The 16,897-nt window shown below is 40.0% G+C and overlaps 1 protein-coding gene across 2 annotated transcripts in view; it reads left to right on the top strand.

The window, feature by feature from the left end:
- The window catches only part of kcnab1a (potassium voltage-gated channel subfamily A regulatory beta subunit 1a), a 108,541-nt gene that overhangs the window by 70,400 nt on the left and 21,244 nt on the right, over window positions 1–16,897 (top strand). For both annotated transcript variants that reach the window (XM_080509202.1, XM_080509203.1), the window contains one exon: window positions 4,461–4,504. In XM_080509202.1, coding sequence (XP_080365328.1) covers window positions 4,461–4,504 — 44 coding nt within the window. The remainder of the gene's footprint in view (window positions 1–4,460; window positions 4,505–16,897) is intronic.

Here is a 16,897-nt window from a genome sequence, read left to right as displayed (position 1 = left end):
TGGTGTATATTGGCTTCTGTGTGTGTATGTGTGTTTTGTGGTGGGGTCTGGGTTATTTATGTATGGCTATAAGCGTTTGCATATCTATGAGTCATTTGAAAGAGCTTATAAATGAGGGAGACCATCACTTTTTCACTTTATCTCTCAAGTGGGGAAATCTTATTTTCTTCTTCTTCGAGTCCTTCTCTCGATCTCATCTATTCTCGTCACTTCACTGCTGCCGTTTCGCCATCCATCTCGCTATCTAAACCCTCTGAAACCTGGAGGAGGGCTGGTATTGTGTAGACTCAGTGATAAACAGACCGGCAGAACTTGTCAGAGATTTTTCCTCCTTTATGACTTTAATTAGCTTGGTAGGAAAAAATGAAGTCGTGAGGGTGCAGGGAGACAAGTCACATATATTGATAAACCACAGTTTGTTTAGATACAGAAAGCTATTTTGAGATGGCAATTGTTCGGTTTCTTTGTGTAGGAGTGTCCTGAACATGAATAGATACTTCTGCAATTTGTTTTCGTGTTGGGTTATAATATATAATATTGTGACGTGTATTGTGAAAAATCTTATCAGCGTCACATTTTTATAATTTAATTGCCTGTTTCACTTGCTCCTCTGTCTTTGAGCTTTTTTACCCCTTTTGACTTTCCATCTTCATTGATTAAGTATACTTAAAACCCTTTTTCTGCACTGGGAACACGAGGGAGCGTCAGGGAGGCCCAGCAGCAGAGGAAAGCCTTTTCCTCCACATAATCACTCCCCATTACACCAAATGAAATCATGATTAAAAAATAACAATGATAATAATAATTGACAGGTACCTATATTTAGAGAACACAATGTAAATGCAATAGAGAAACCATGACGTGTTTTAGTGTAAAACCGGGTTACGTGTGTCTATAAATTCCAACAGGTGCAGACTAATAATAATAATAATACTACCTTATAATACACATTTAATCAAGACATACTAGTTGGTGTGAGGCAGAAATGTGTGAAATGAGCGTTCTGGTTCAGGTTCTGTGAAAATGGGGGTCTCTTTTTCCCATAATGTGAAACGCCCAGTTAATTATAAGCGTTTGTAACTACTGCCATGACCCAAATTATACTTTTGCGTTGGTAAACTGATTTGGTTTGCAGCCAATCTTTCTCTTGTTGTTTTTGTGACGGAGAGTTTTTGTCAGGCCACAATAACCACAGTGAATATAAACTTCAGTAATGTGAGGCTTTGTGATAGAAATGTATCTTTAACTGATCCATTACAAACACGAATCGCCATGTTTCCATCTGCAACACCTTTACTCTGACTAAATGAATTGGTGGTTGCCTCATTACTCATTACACTCCTGACATTTTTGCTTTGTTAAGGGATTTGTCCGCACTCCATTCGGTCTCCAGCCAGGCTTTTCTCTTCAGACCGGAGTTGGCGCGCTCTATCTCTGTATTGTCATCATTTATGGCCGAGGAACGGCTGCATCCTCATTAATTACCAAGCACAGGGGCATTCACTGCCTGACTCAGCACCTCTTTGCTCCATGATCTACATTCAAACGAGTGCCCTGACTTTTAGACTTCCTAAAGGTCCTCTTTGTTTCTGGAAGAAAGATGTTACTTCCCCTTGTAAACCTGCTCATCTTCGACTGCTGCCGGTCACTGAGGGAGCAGACGAAGTCCTTGACTAATCCTCCAGTAAGTCATTGCTGAAACACAAGAAGTTTTACTTTTGTCGACTTTGCAATATTCAGACAACTTTTACAGCAGCTGTTGAGATGGACGACAGTACTACAGATAATTCTTAATCACCATGGAAACAGTTAAGAGATTGATTTAATGGTATGTATTCATGCATGGTATACTTCTGTTGTTACTTGTATGGAGAAAAATAATAAAAAAGTGTCGCTACTTATTGTTCAAGAGCACCTTGTCCAAAAATGCTGAATGTAGTTTGTGGATATTTTATGGGTCATAGAGGCTCTAATCCATCACTTCAAAATTTATTTATTTATTTCCTTTTTTTTAATGCCAAATTGCCAATTCTTGATAAAGTGGCCACATCAGCGATGCATATCTTAAGTGGTTTTGACAGGTGAACAAAATGAGAGATTGCTGACAGCTGTGAATAATGTGGTGGTCAATCAATAAACAGGCACCGAGCCTCTAACTCTCATGGCTTAATGAGGCCATGCACCTGTTTTAATGCAGAGCTGGAATGTGATGTTCAGTCGATTTTATTACAAAGTTAACAAAGGTTTGAAACTGTAGAAATCTTCCCTCTTCATGTAGCTCATTCTGTACTGTGGCAGAGTCAGTGTGAGAGGTGTAAGTGGTGACGAGCGGAAGATTTACAAGCTTATGAAGTGCTTCGAACACATAGTCTTTAAATGGCGCTTAATCTTTTACACAATATTGTATTCACATTTTGAACACAATATTAAAATGGTATTTTTTGAATCGTGATTGGTGTCCATTAGAGCAGTGTGGTTGTTTTAAGTTTAGCAGAATTTTGAATCATCCTCTCCTTCACATGAAATGCATCATGTTCTCCAGGTGTGAGCTGATGAATTGGGGTTGCACCTCCTTAAAATTCTGAAGTTTAATCTACCGTGCGTGCGTGCGTGTGTACGTGCAGTCCTCCGTCCAGTGGTAGTGACAGGAAGCTGAGATGACAGGACAATGAATGTTCCCCAGGCCTAATTGGACGTGGCAGAGTCACAACACGGTGCTGGAACAGACACAACGGACAACCTCTGCTGTGACTCTGTAAATTGAGAGAAGAGCTGCCTCTCCCCCATTGTCAACTCACTGCATTTATACATCCATTTCACAAGCAAAGTTGTCCTGATTAACACCAAGCAGTAATTTAAATTTTAAGACCAGTTGAAGCTGCAATCGTTAAAACTGAACAAGGCAATGTGCCGCTCACAGACATTTGGCTTTTTGCCATTCTTCTTATAGCTCCTTATCAACTTGAAATAAGTTCCACAGTCGTCCTTACACGCACCAAACGATTCGCAGAATAGGTTCACGTGTCTTGTTTGTTCAATAGACACACCCCAACACGATTGATGTGCTTGTCTGCTTGTGAAGTGGAATTCAACACACCTATAATATAACTGGTGTAAAATAAGCACGTCAACACATTTAAACATGTTTTGTTTTCACACTCCAACACTTCTCGGGTTATTTTCAGTTCCTAACAGAGATGAATTGCTTCTTGCAGGTAAATGTATGGGGGCGTGATTGGAGCAAAGCTATTTGTCAATGCGTATGGAGATTTGTCAGCCTGTATTTGAATCTGTCTGTCCAAAGTGAGAGTTGTCAATGTGTAAAATAATTTGTCAATGCAAACTGGAATCTGTAAAAGTCGTCTCAAAATCTGTCTGTAATTAAGTTTTAAATGTGTCAAAAATCTACTCATTTGTATTAGCATTTGTCAATGCGTACAAAGATATTCATAATTGAAAAGTCTACTTTTTCAACTTCAGTGCTGAAAAAAGGGTTTCTCGCCCTGAGCGCAGGCTCACAGGCATTGACAAATTGTTTATATGTACATTGAAAACTCTCACTTTGGACACACAGATTGAAATACAGACAGATAACTCTCCAGACGCATTGACAAAGTGTTTTGCTACATTAATGCCCCCATATAAATATATGATACTGTATGTTGAATACAATCAATGACATATTAACTTCATTAGACTTTGACTTATCAGCTGATGTTTATTGCTACTTGTTGGGCATCTCTATTAGTCTACTTCACATACATCATGACGCCACTTGACTACATGTTTTTAAATTTGAAACTCCAAGAAGTGTTCAGGTTTCAGTAAAATGTGAACTATCTTATAAATCAGCTGTGATATTACGCTAAAATTGTAAGTGGGTCATTACTTGAGTGGCGACAAACAAGATAATTTGCAGTATTTGTATATTGAACATCATATGTATGAATGTGTGGTGGTGATGGCGTGGCTAATAAAGCTATCAGGAAAGCTGATGAGACACCACACGCACACACTTACACTCACACTATTTAGACCGAGCAGGAAGTAGACATGTCAGAACACCTATCTGGTGAAGTGAAATTCAATTTCCTGTCATGGAAATCAGACGGCAGACGTGCTGTCAAGCTCTCATGTCATTATTTGAGGCAGCGCCTCAGCCAGCCTCTTGTAAAAATGAAAGGCCAAGCTGTTATTCTCTTGACTATCATTCTTCGTCATGCTGCATGCACACTTCATTTTTGATCAACCACTGGTTGAAAATCCATTGAAATAATAGCTTTGTAGGTAATTCAAGCAAAGGTTATGAGGGGTAGAAGTGTCATTGATTAGATTTATCAGCATGCCACCAAACACTGTCCATAATTAAATTTTTGGGAAATGTGTATGTGGACAGGTTAGAGATGTGATTCCCTTGTTTTTTCATCTGTTCTTTTTGTTTGTTTTTGGTTTTTTTGCAGGAACCTTGGAAAATCAGGACTAAGAGTATCTTGCTTAGGATTGGGTGAGTAGACAGCACTGTGCTTGACAACTCACATGTCTTTTCATAGCTCCAGTCAGTCCATAGCAGTCACACAGCAACAGAAAAGGCAACAAAAATTAAGAAATCCTCAAAATAAATTAGTCTTTTACCATTTTGCCAGTTATTAACTTAATTAGGACATGGGGTTGATTACAGAGAAGCCAGCATAAACAGCTTTGAACTCAAAACTGGGCTGGGAATTAAATTAATGACTTCACTCTGTGTCCTTGTTAAATCAACAAATCTTCTGTGGGATTCTCTTTCCTCTTTTTTACTGATTCATACACACACACACACACACACACACACACACACACACACACACACACACACACACACACACACACACACACACACACACACACACACACACGTGTGTGTGTGTGTGTGTGTGTGTGTGTGTGTGTGTGTGTGTGTGTGTGTGGCAGAACTCTTTGCAGGATACTCAGACGGAGGTCAGCGAGATTGGAACTTAAAAACACACGTGAACTTGATAAACTGCACAGTGACTCTCTTCAGTGGACAACCTGCATCATGATGACGCAGGATCAAGTGACTGAAAAAGAAATATAGTTGTGATAAGTTGCACCGCTTCGGACACTGAGCAGCAATGTCGCCGTTATCGTAGTTTTAAAAGTGCTGACGTGTCACAAACTCCGTTTCAATACTTGCCTTAATGTTTTTAGTCAAACAATTATACAAACAGTTTGGTTTATTTGAAAACATTTCCCGGCAGCCAAGTCGAAAGCAGTTTCTGATTTGTGTAAATTAGGTCTTTAAGCATTCCAGAAATATTTTGAATTTTCATGACTTCCTCCAAGCAGAGCAGCTCCCAGTGCAGCTGAGACACTGAGGCTGTTTGTCTGCACATTTCTTCTTGAATGAGGCTGGTAACTGCCCTTCACTTATATACGGTAACACTTTTCATCTCGGTGAGCAGTCCCAAAGCGCTTTGCATCGCTAATCACATTCACCCATTCACACACACCTTCATGCAGCAATGGAGACTGCTGCCATGCTGTCAATCTATTGCGATTTGGAGTTCAGTTCAACATGTGGACGGGTGGAGATGGGAATCAAACCTGCAACTTCCGGGTAGGAGACGACCGCTCTACCATCTGAGCCATGATAACCACTTGTCATCTGTATCGATCGATTGCTTGATTGCCATGTTTGTTTGTTTTTTAATCAATCAAGAGTTCATGAGCTGACAAACCATCAAAATCATGCAGATTGGAGGAACAGCAGGTGACCTTCATGTACTGTATTTATTTCTAACAATGGAAACTATTTTCCACATAAAATGCCCAATCATTCTGGATTTTAGAAGAACTGTCTCTGTAAATCTTCATGCTTGAGTTTCAAATGACTAAAACATGCTGTGAGGTATGTGGTTAATTTATACATGAAATCCGATTTAGCCTTTAAAGTTTCAGCTAAACTCAGTGTCATCGCCGCCTCATCGTCATTAAAATTCTTTCTTTGCTGAAATCAGCCGAAACCGCAGATCCATTCCTCGCTCATACTCTCTGATATCATATTTATAAATAATTCATTTACGTTCTCAAGAGGCTTCCTACACCTCTCAAGGCCAACTTGTTAGGAAGACTAGACATTGTCTATAATGAGTAAAATCAGACTTTACAGTTCAATCCCATGAGCCAGGAAACAATATTTTATGATACTTTTGAAGTGTGCTCACAAACCAGGTTTTCATTATGAAAGCTTTCTTTACCTAGTTTACTTCATCAGCCCTTTCATTTTCCACAGTCAGTTGCATTTGTTGTTCTTCGTTTGCCCCTGCATTTAACCACAACAAACCCCATTTGTGTCTTAGTAGCACTTCTGCTGACTAAAGCCCCGCTCACAACCCACCCTGCGTGTTTTTAGTCCGTACATTTTTTTGGGGAGGCGGTGTTACGTAAAGGATGACCTTCCGAGATTCTCCAGAAGTCTCAACTGCTGCTGCTTCCAGATGCCGCCCATTCCACCGCAGGGAATCCAACATCTGATGCTGCAAGAGCAGCTTCAAGTGGCAGTGCATGAGCACAACGTGGTATTATTTGCCTTGATACAGGAGAGGGTGGAAAAAAAAAAAAAGATACTGGCGAGGCAACGGGGACGCTGACACAGGAAATGGCGGTTTCATCCAGGCAGAAATCAATGCGCACAACGTGCGTTGTAACTGCACAACAAGTGCTTACTCCGTACGGTCCACATGAGTTCTACGTGCTCATTGAACAATAGAACGAGTGACGTGCTGAGTTCGTACAGACCGCGCACTTTTCACGTGCGCAGCACGGAGTCCGTGCGCTGTGCGCTCATTGGCTGTAGACGTCATGCGCGTCACCCGTACGGGGGTGAATCCGTAGCCCCGAATGCAGGAAAAGTGCTCAGTCGTGTCTGCGTGCTCCCAAATCCATAAGATCCCAAATCACCACGTACGGATCCCCAAATTTTGCCCACGTTTTTGCAAGTAGACAGCCCGTGACCGGGGCTTAAGCGGCATTGATTTTGCTGATCTAATGTGGATCCACTCACGGATTTCATCTTGGCCATATTTGTTATTCTGTGTTGTGTTTTTCAGTTCCTCCATTCTGTTTTGTTCGACGAGCTAAACTCAATCAGCACATTTGGCACAAGGCGCCGGCTATTTTTAGTGCACTGGCGAGTGCATCGTTTGTGAGGCTTGACATTAAAGATCACTGAATTGTGCTGTGGTAAGGTTCTGGATGTGCTCCAGCCTGACCTGGTTTTTAAACTTTGTAAAGTGTGATTTGACTCCGTAATGTGTTTTCCATGCCTCTTGATAAACTCTGATGTTGGAATTTTGGAGAAGGGGAAAAGTTTGAGAGAAGCCAGTTTAACGTGTGTGAATATAAGCATGTTTGTTTATTCGATTATGTCGAGGCTCTTCTTTTTTTTCCTGCTGTGCTCTCACTAACCAGTGGAGGCAGATGGCCACCCACCCACAGTCTGGTTCTGTCTGAGGTTTCCTCCCGTTCTTCCTCCCCACTGTCGTAAAGCGCCTGCTGATCGGGGAGTTGCTTCATTATACTGTAAGGTTTCAACATAACTATGTGAAATGTTGACAGATGGCGTGAGCCGACACTTTTCATACCACTTTAATCAAGCTTCTCAGCAAGAGTGGGATTATTATGTACATTGTGAGAAAGTCAGTGAGCAACAGAAGTCACCAATAGATCTTTATATTATGTGTGGGTTCTTGACGCTATAGAGTACTGAAATGAGACTGCATTAATGAATCTGTGCTGTCGATCTATTCATTTACTGACTAACATTTTTATTTAATTTATTCCTGACTTGGACATTCACTATGTTTTTGTCAAGATGGTATTGCCTCACATGTCACTAAAACGCAACCACACTGTCAAACTGCTTTTGAGCCACTGACTTCTGCAGTGAATCAGGTGAAATATGATCCGTCTACATCAGATTTTTTTTAATTAAATGGACATATTTACTGTGCCGTTCATGTGGCTACTTCCTGTCCGGCTTGATTTCCTTTGCACAACTTGATTCACCTTCCATCAACAACGGTCGTGCGTTATCAGCAGACCTCAGCTCGTCAGGAAAACGCAAGTATTGTGTGGAATGGACACACGTCACAGTGAGTGCAGCCGTGTGCTGAGTCTGGTGGACTTAGCATCCACTCAGTATTCCTTTCAATTAGTCCATTCTTGTCATCCTTCATTTATTTACATTCAGATCATAAATTTGCACAAAACCAATGTGAAATTTACTTTCTACTTTTTTATTTATTTATTAAAATTTTATAGCCATGAGATTGAGTTTGATGAGTAGCTTTAAGTACTGTGTGTACCGGTAATCGTTTCGAAGAATCGGTGTCAGCGCAACACGATCATTTATAAAAAGATTCAGATCAGATTCATTTTATTTGCCATTTGCAGTAAAACCACATTGGAATAAATTTGTAAAAGTCCCCAGTGTGCACAAGACAGGTACAGCCATAAAATAACATTAATTAAAAAGTACATAAATAAAACAGGATAAAAGTACAGAAATAAAACAAAGAGAACAGTAAACAATTGACACTGTGAAATCGATCGACTGAAACAGATTCAATAAAGTGCAAGATCATTCATAAAAGTGCTCTGTTTAGGCTGATAACAGCTTGTGGAAAGAAGCTGCTGGCATATCGAGATGTCCTGCATCTCAGCGAACGATATCTTCTGCCAGAAGGAAGAAGCTGGAACAAGGCTTTTCCAGGGTGGCCAGAAGAGTCATTGACGAGACCAACATAAAGATTGTGCACACCAGAGCTCTCACTGCGGCGCCCTGACACGGCACCATCTTGCTCAGGTCAAGGCTCTCTGCCTCAAAGGTTGTGTGGTTCTCTTTTCTTTGGAGGGAAATTCACCTTCATACATTGATTCGATGTTTCTTTGGGCCACCGGTCCACATCACACTGTTTAAAAGCTCAGTGGCTTTTCTACGTCTTCCAGGACATTTATTTGGCTTCTTTGCACCATAAGCTGCCACAACTTTACAAAATACTTTAACATGTTATTCACTGGCAACTCTTGTTCATTATGAATTGACAATTATTTTTTTTTTTAAACATTTTGATTGTACCTGGTTTTGAACTGAATTTGTGGTTTCAATCTAATGTTTGTTTTTATTGATTTTTCCATTTAAATGAATGAAAATAATCATTAATATATTGACACACACAAGAACACTGTAGCAATTGTCAAAAGAACTGAATCACGTTTTTTTTAATGTTATACCCAGAGATGATTTATTCCATATAGATACTTGCTTTAATATTTCATTTGAAGACACATAAAGTAAACTAATCCATGCACATTTTTTTTTAAATGTTGTGTTATATCTTATGTTTTATTCAACATCTCGGTATTCTATCATACCATCTGTTTTATTGAAGCAGGGATTATTCTCTTATTTTTGATGTAAAATATTCAATAATAATACACATATGTGCATGTTCGCTGCATGGTTTTGTATTTCAATTGTTTCAAAAGTGTAGAATATTCAGATGTAATGTTAATCTTTACTGTGAAGGAGAATTCTGAACTGGTTTAAAACTATACTTTTCTTATGTGCGGATTGTGGCTTCAAAGGGCAAATCTGACAGATGTGCTGAAGTAGAACTTTTGAAGAAGACCACATACAGTGGTAATAATTTGTCTTATTCTTGTTCATGCATGGAATTATAATTTTTTCCTTATTTCAGTTTCATAGTCTCTTACCCTGTGTCCTGTTTTATGTGGGTTTTATGTTGGTTTTATGCATGTTTCGTGCGACACCACAAACCTTTTTTTTTTTAAAATAGACTCATCCATCTGAATTTACTGTTGGAAAAAAAAAAAAAGCACCATAATGCTGAAGTGAAATGATTTACTCTCATGTATTTACTAGATTACATCCTAAGGGGCTGGTTTTGTAGCCGTGCAGAACTTTTATTTCTCGCAGTGTAATGTCTGGCTCCCGGGGTAACTGTGAGCGCTGATGCCCCGGGTGGCTCATGCGAGACGGCGAGGTCTGACTCACACTGGCTGAGCTGTTTGGTGCTGAAAAGGTCAGCAGAATGCCAGCTGCCCGCCACATGCCGCGCCCGGGGCAGACATGACGCTGCCAGGGGAGAGACGGAGCAGAGAGCACAATGCTAAACGCTCGTTTCATTGTTTCAGTTGAAGGAAGATTGTCGTGTTTGTGCCCTTCGCGTTGAATGTCTCACACTTCTGCTGTAGTTTTGTTCAACATCACAAAAAACTTGTGTGGGAACAAAATAAGGGCTTTCAGGTGAGGTTGAACTCAGACTTGGTGATTTGTTTCTGTTCGTCGTTGCTTGCGTGAAACACAAGTGGAGATAGAAGTGTCACGGGTGCCATGTTTTTTTCTTGTTTTTAAGAGCACACTTGCAGCAGCAGGATGATGCCTGGAGAGGAACAGTCATCAGCCACAGCCTCATTTAAATAATAGTTTTGTTGGTTAGCGATCTCTTTTCTACAGAAATTCACTGCTTCATTCCCATTGTTCACTCTCGGCTGCTTCCACACTTCATTCAAGCTGAGTGTGAACAACTGCTTTCAAGCTGTAACAAAACACTTTCACATCAAAACCTCAGATTCCAACTGCTCAAGTTGTGGTGTTCTTTATTCACATTTCCCGAAGGGATTTTATCTTGGTTCCCTCAATTGCTATTGTTGTGGCACTCAAAAAACCTGATGCTGCTTTTAGACACTTTGAAAATGCCAAATTCACCAAAACCCAATGTGATTGAGATAAAACATCAAAAAGTTACATCACAACAAAGGAGCAAGCTGACCTTTGCAGTAATAAGCAACCTTTGGAAAAATCATGATTGCTGCCATTTTTAATATTCACAGCAACTTTGCAGAGTGAATTTATAAGTAAGGTAAATCTTAGTCTTTTTAAATACATGTGACGGCGTATCAGTAGTAATTCATACTTTAATGTAAGGACTATTTTAAGTTCTCAGTTTTGTAATGGATTAATATATGTTCAATTTGATGAAGCTATTTTGTTCAAGTCAATTCACAATTCGAGAATTTGGAAAACGAATGGTAATATTTTGCACCATGAATGTGTGTTGACTGAAGTCAGTCAATCAAACCTCATCTGGGAGAAACAGTGAAAAACAAACAAATAAATAAATAAATCCACATCCTCTCCTTGTATTCTTCAGCAGTTTGGTTACAGGACTGCAAGTTAAGTCATTGAAACTTACATTTCCAGAAATAACCACATACTCGATGTTTCTTTTTCCACTCAATTTTTGCTTGTCCGATCACAATTTTTTTGTTGTAGATTTAAAATTCAAATTGAGAAAGGGCATGATATCTTCCCCATCATTCTGTCAGTGCTCAGCATCCAAATCATTTTTAATTGGTTGCACTTATTCATCCATACTGAATTCCGATTGTCATACACCCATGTGAAATGTTTGTAGTGGAGGAATTTATGGTGGTCATAATTTAGGATTTGGAGGGGTTTTTTTTCTTAAAAAAAAAAAAAAAAAAAAGATTGTTCCATCACTTTCTGTATGTGAGAATAAAACAGGTGATCTGTACCACCAGATGAATTCACCATTCTAACACTCGCACACACACACACACACACACACACACACACACACACACACACACACACACACACACACACACACACACACACACACACACACACACACACACACACACACACACACACACACACACACACACACACACACACACACACACACACATGAGATTTAAGAGACAGCAGAGACACAAAGGAAGACAAGCAACACTTTCAAATGGCACTCCACATAAAATTCCCAGAAAGTAACAGTTCTTCCACACAGCACAGTTCAGTACAATTCACTATTTTCTCTGGCAGCTCCCCAGAATGAGAAACATCTCTACATTACTCTGACACTGTCTGTGTACTTGCTAAAATCCAATTGCTTGTTTATTACCATGAAGAGGCAAAATGTGAAAGTCAATTTAATATCTGTCATTTCCATTTCTGTCACTCGGTTCTGCATTCAAGCACATTCTCATTCAATGTCTCTTCAATTGACATACATGTGTAAATGTCACATGGTGTGCAACAATTCTGTCTGCTAATGTAAAAACCTCCCACCAGTTAATGGAAATGGAATGGATTTTTCAAAACCTTTGATGGACGTGGAATGGAGTTTAATTGATTTGTGATGAGTGAAGTTATCTGGATCTTTAAGCATCGGTGTTGTACTGTGGCAGATAATTTGCCATCCTGGCTTGGTCGCTTCGTGGGGGATTGCAGGGGCTTCGCTGAGCTGTCACCACTCACAGCTCCAACAGCCCTAATCGGTCCGAGAATAACGCAATAATGAGTGCCGGTATCTATGAACTGATTCCAAATTGCTGATAAAACAAGAAAAACAGATTTCAGAGTCAGCATTTGTTGAACATTCAAAACTTCAGTGTGAGTTCCAAACTTTTTTTTTTGACGATTCTCCACATGGTCCAGGTCCAAATTTTTTTTTTCTCTCCCCTGAATGGCTACTGCACTGATGCGGTATTATTGATTGATGGATTCTTAAAGTGGTTCCTCTGGAAACTCCTGCAGTCATGCAGTGTCTTGTCGTCAGCAGTGTGGACCAACACGTACTCCGCTCCCTCAGCTTCAGAAAGACCGTCTCTCTCATCTGTTTCTTCTTCAGCCGAATCCACAAAAATCATGGGCTGCCTGGTCCAGCATGCTAATGACTTGTTCACAATCTATCAGGACAGAGGGCATCTTCACACGTCATCGGTTATTGTTTCTCTTTTTACGTAACAGAATTAAATATTCCAGTCCTTTTTCTGACCACTAAAGAACAAAATCCTCTTTCTCTCAGATTGAGATTGCTTCTCTATGTATTGTTAAATTAACGCAAAGCAGCAAAATCAATTTTCTTCATCAGGCTGTAGTTTATCATCGCATATCTTCAAAATATGATGCAGTTGATGGTATAAACATGCAATGCTGTTTGACAGCTATCTTTAAATGTGTTTGAGGCATTTTCAGTTTGAGTTATCAGTGTTTCTTGTACTTGAGTGAGAAACTTTTTCTTTTCACTCTTTTTGCCTGTAAGGACTGCTGTACTCCAAAGAGTAGACAAGACAGAAGGAGACACAAATATAACCAGAGACGAAGGGAGGAAATCGACAAAACTTGAAGTAAAGTACAGGAGACAAAGGCAAACTGAGAATAGGCACAAAGGGTGACGGTTGAGAGGAGGACAGAGACTGAGATGTTGGTGTGGTGTTGGTGTTTGTGTGTATCTGTATTATAAAAATACAAACTGCGCTTCAAGATATCACTTTAACACTCAGAAAGCTAAACACGGAAAGAGAGCAAGGCCAAACACAGACCAAAAGTAAAGAGAAAAAGGTCAAAATATATGTAATATGTACGTTACATTCAAAACTTTGAATGTTGCTCTATGGCCAAACTTCATGTGGCTCGAAGGGATAAAATAGTTACTAGACAACTTTAAAGTCCATCTTTGTCCAGTTGGTGGGTGTTGGAGTGGCACCATCACAAGACAAACAAAGAAATGTAAATTTATATTAAACAACTCTTAATTAACTGATTTCATTCTTTAAATGGTTGATAATACATTCCCTCTGCGTGTTAACCCTCTACGCTATATTTTTATTAGAGCTGGAAATTAATTCCCCAATGCAACTAAAAAACAAACACAAATTACAACTCAGGCGCTCAATCTGTAACCAGACAGGCTGAAAATGCTGAACAAGAGAGTCGAGAGGTCGGTTAAACTGCGACACGCGGAGAAACGCTTCGTCCAAATGTGTGCCATCCATCTGGCTGCCAAGCACCAGACGACATTCAGCACAGAGCTGGAAGAAAGAAAAAAAAAAGTTTATACTCTCACCAAATTTGCAACTCTCCCTTGCCATCCTCATTGTCTCATCACATTGCTCCCTTTGTTTCTATCTTTCCTTGTGTGGTTGGACTGACTTCCCTTTACCGTGAATTCATTTGACTCACCAGCTGAAGTACTTGATGTGTGATGATGTCGTGCCGAGATGATACGGAAACAGGAAGGTATACCGTACATGTGGAAAAATATAAGTAAGCAGGGAGTGAAATGAGGAGGACATTGTAATATAATATCATGTTATTAACCGAGACGTTGTCCAGCACTTTCTGAGAGGCATTTTGAGCTCGCTTGCTCTACACTTTTCAGCTGGAGATGAAGGCGCTGCAAGGCTATCACATTTACTATTGTTGCATAGCAACATCAAGTGACTCTTCTGGCACTTTCCACCTGCTGCTGCCAATAAAAAAAAAGAAAGAGCTGCTTGTCATTCGCTGGGCTTTAATTTCCATCAAGCAGACAACTTAGCTGAGCCTGGAAGAGCGGGTGGCCTTGACATTAGAGCTCTTCGGGATTTTCACCCCTTGCTGACAAAACGTTGTCATCTGAGATTCATTATCTGCCACACTGGAGACAGTTTAGTGGGATGATTGAGGCAACCGCCTAGTGGCAACTTCAGGTCAGCCCCTGGGGAATGGGTTTCCCCAACATTTATCTCTTTAAAATCTTTAATAAAATCACTTTAAAACCTTTTTTTTTTTTTTTTTTTTAGAAATGAACGTAATGTGAATTTAATTCACACTATAAAGGCTGATGATAGAAATGTGTCGGGGATGGCGCAACAGTCAAGGGACTTGTCAGAGCACAGTTTTTAAAGATGCTGGACAAACATTCATTTTGGAGAGAGGTTAAATCACGTGACCCCCAGTTTTAATAAAAAGACACGCGTTAATAGAGGCCCCCTCACACATGGACAATCTGATCTGCGATCACTGTACTCCATGCGTGGTTAAGGATTACTGAGGTTGCTATGGTTACTGGTCTTAACAATATCCTAAAGCAACCTTTTTTTTATTCCTCGAGTGAATGCCATCGCTTCGCCCAGAAACCCCCTCCCTTATATCATGAGGTTAAAATGATTTAATCATGCACCAACAGCTTCTTCAGAGTGTCATCTGTGATGTAGACCTCAGTGAAGCTGCAATGTATCCAGCTATGATGCATGCTGTAACATCTTGTTTGGTTATGAGAGCAGACGGTGAAATGCTTACTCTTTGCCCCGTGCCTTTGCGGTTTATCAGCTATTTCAGTGAACGCGAGTGTGGGCACATTGGAGGAAGAGAGGAGAGATAGTTTTCAGTTTCAACAGGTGAATACGTTAGAAAACAGTGAAGACAAGAGAAAGTTTTTATTGGCTCTGTTGCCATCAGGTCTCAGCATCTTAAAACTACTGACCTTCACATTGACCTCAAATAAAACAATGTCTATGTATTCATTCTTTCATCACATCATCTATAAATAAACTGCTTTACAGACATTGTAGATTGTTCATCGTGTGATTTCATGTGATATAACAGCTTTTAAGTGAAAGTCCATTTTCCTCTGTTCAGCAGTGACGGTGCGCTCAGACCTGCTGCCAGATTCAAAATGTAAACTGCCTCATATCTTGTCAGACAGCCCCAGATTTCCATGCAATTCCCATTGTGCACATAATCCTCGCTGCACTAAGAGGTGAGCAGCAGACAGTTTTCGGGTGTAAAAACAAGTATTCCACTTTCCCTGCCTGTCTGACAGAGCAGGACAGGTTTCAGAGAGTTAAAGCAACAGTTTTTTTTACACAACCAGAAGTGGAGACATTTACTGGCACAATAAAGTACTATAAATAGTTCTCAGAGGGAAGGTGGTGAAAATGTATTCACAGACAAGACACAATTGGTAAAAATGACTAAATAGGGTGAAAAGACTCAAATTCCTAAAGTGGCTGTACCGTTAGTACTTTGTGATTATTTCAAATGGCATGAATTGAAAATAACCATCAGTGTGGTAAATACAGAAAAACAAGATACACAGGTTTATCTTCATTCTTAAGTTTCAACATGTTTTGAGGCTTCAAACTATTTTAATTTGTTATCACATGTGAGGAAATTACTCATTTAGACGTAAAGGTTTACAAACCCTTACAGATCATTAGTAAGCTTGACCATAAAACCACATCTTCACTTTAGAAAAAAGTCCATTACTGTTGAATCGTTTTGTTTTGTTTTGGGGGTTTTTCCCCCCAAAAAAGGCAGGTCAGATCCCACAACCACTGTGTGCTCTGTGGTTGTTACTCAAACAATGGGGCATTCAAGAACCCTCACTCTAACTCTAATACTAATACTAACCCAGGGGTCTGCAACCTGCAGCTCCTGAGCCACATGCGTCTCTTCAGCTTCCTCAGAGTGTCTTCAAAATTTCATCCAGCTGTTATATATAATCAATTCTGTTTTAGGTGTCCAGTGTGATACTTATAGAAGAAGTATGCTCCAAAATTTGCCACCAACAATACTCTTCACACTCTACTGCATTACATGCACTGTGTTTCATTACAGGAGATTAATATTAAGTTTCTGACCCCAGCCCACAATCAAGTATTTTAATAGAAACAACTCTTATTCGCTGTGTTACCATTAATTTGATTGCACCGTAATTTTGCAGCCTCTGACAAATTGTATTTGGTTATTGGAGAGGTGATAATAGTACCATCAGCTGGAAAACCACACAGATCTCTCAAATGCCCAGAATTATAGGTCACATTAGTAGGTCCCCACAGGGGTAGTGTTTTAGTGCACACACACACACACACACACACACACACACACACACACACACACACACACACACACACACACACACACACACACACACACACACACACACACACACACACACACACACACACACACACACACACACACACACACACACACACACACAGCGCCCAGGAGTCCTCA

Source organism: Blennius ocellaris, assembly GCF_963422515.1.
Source record: "Blennius ocellaris genome assembly, chromosome: 2".
NCBI classification, from domain to species: Eukaryota; Metazoa; Chordata; class Actinopteri; order Blenniiformes; family Blenniidae; genus Blennius; species Blennius ocellaris.
Note: the sequence above shows the minus strand (reverse complement) of the source record. Positions and strands in the feature narration are given on the sequence as shown.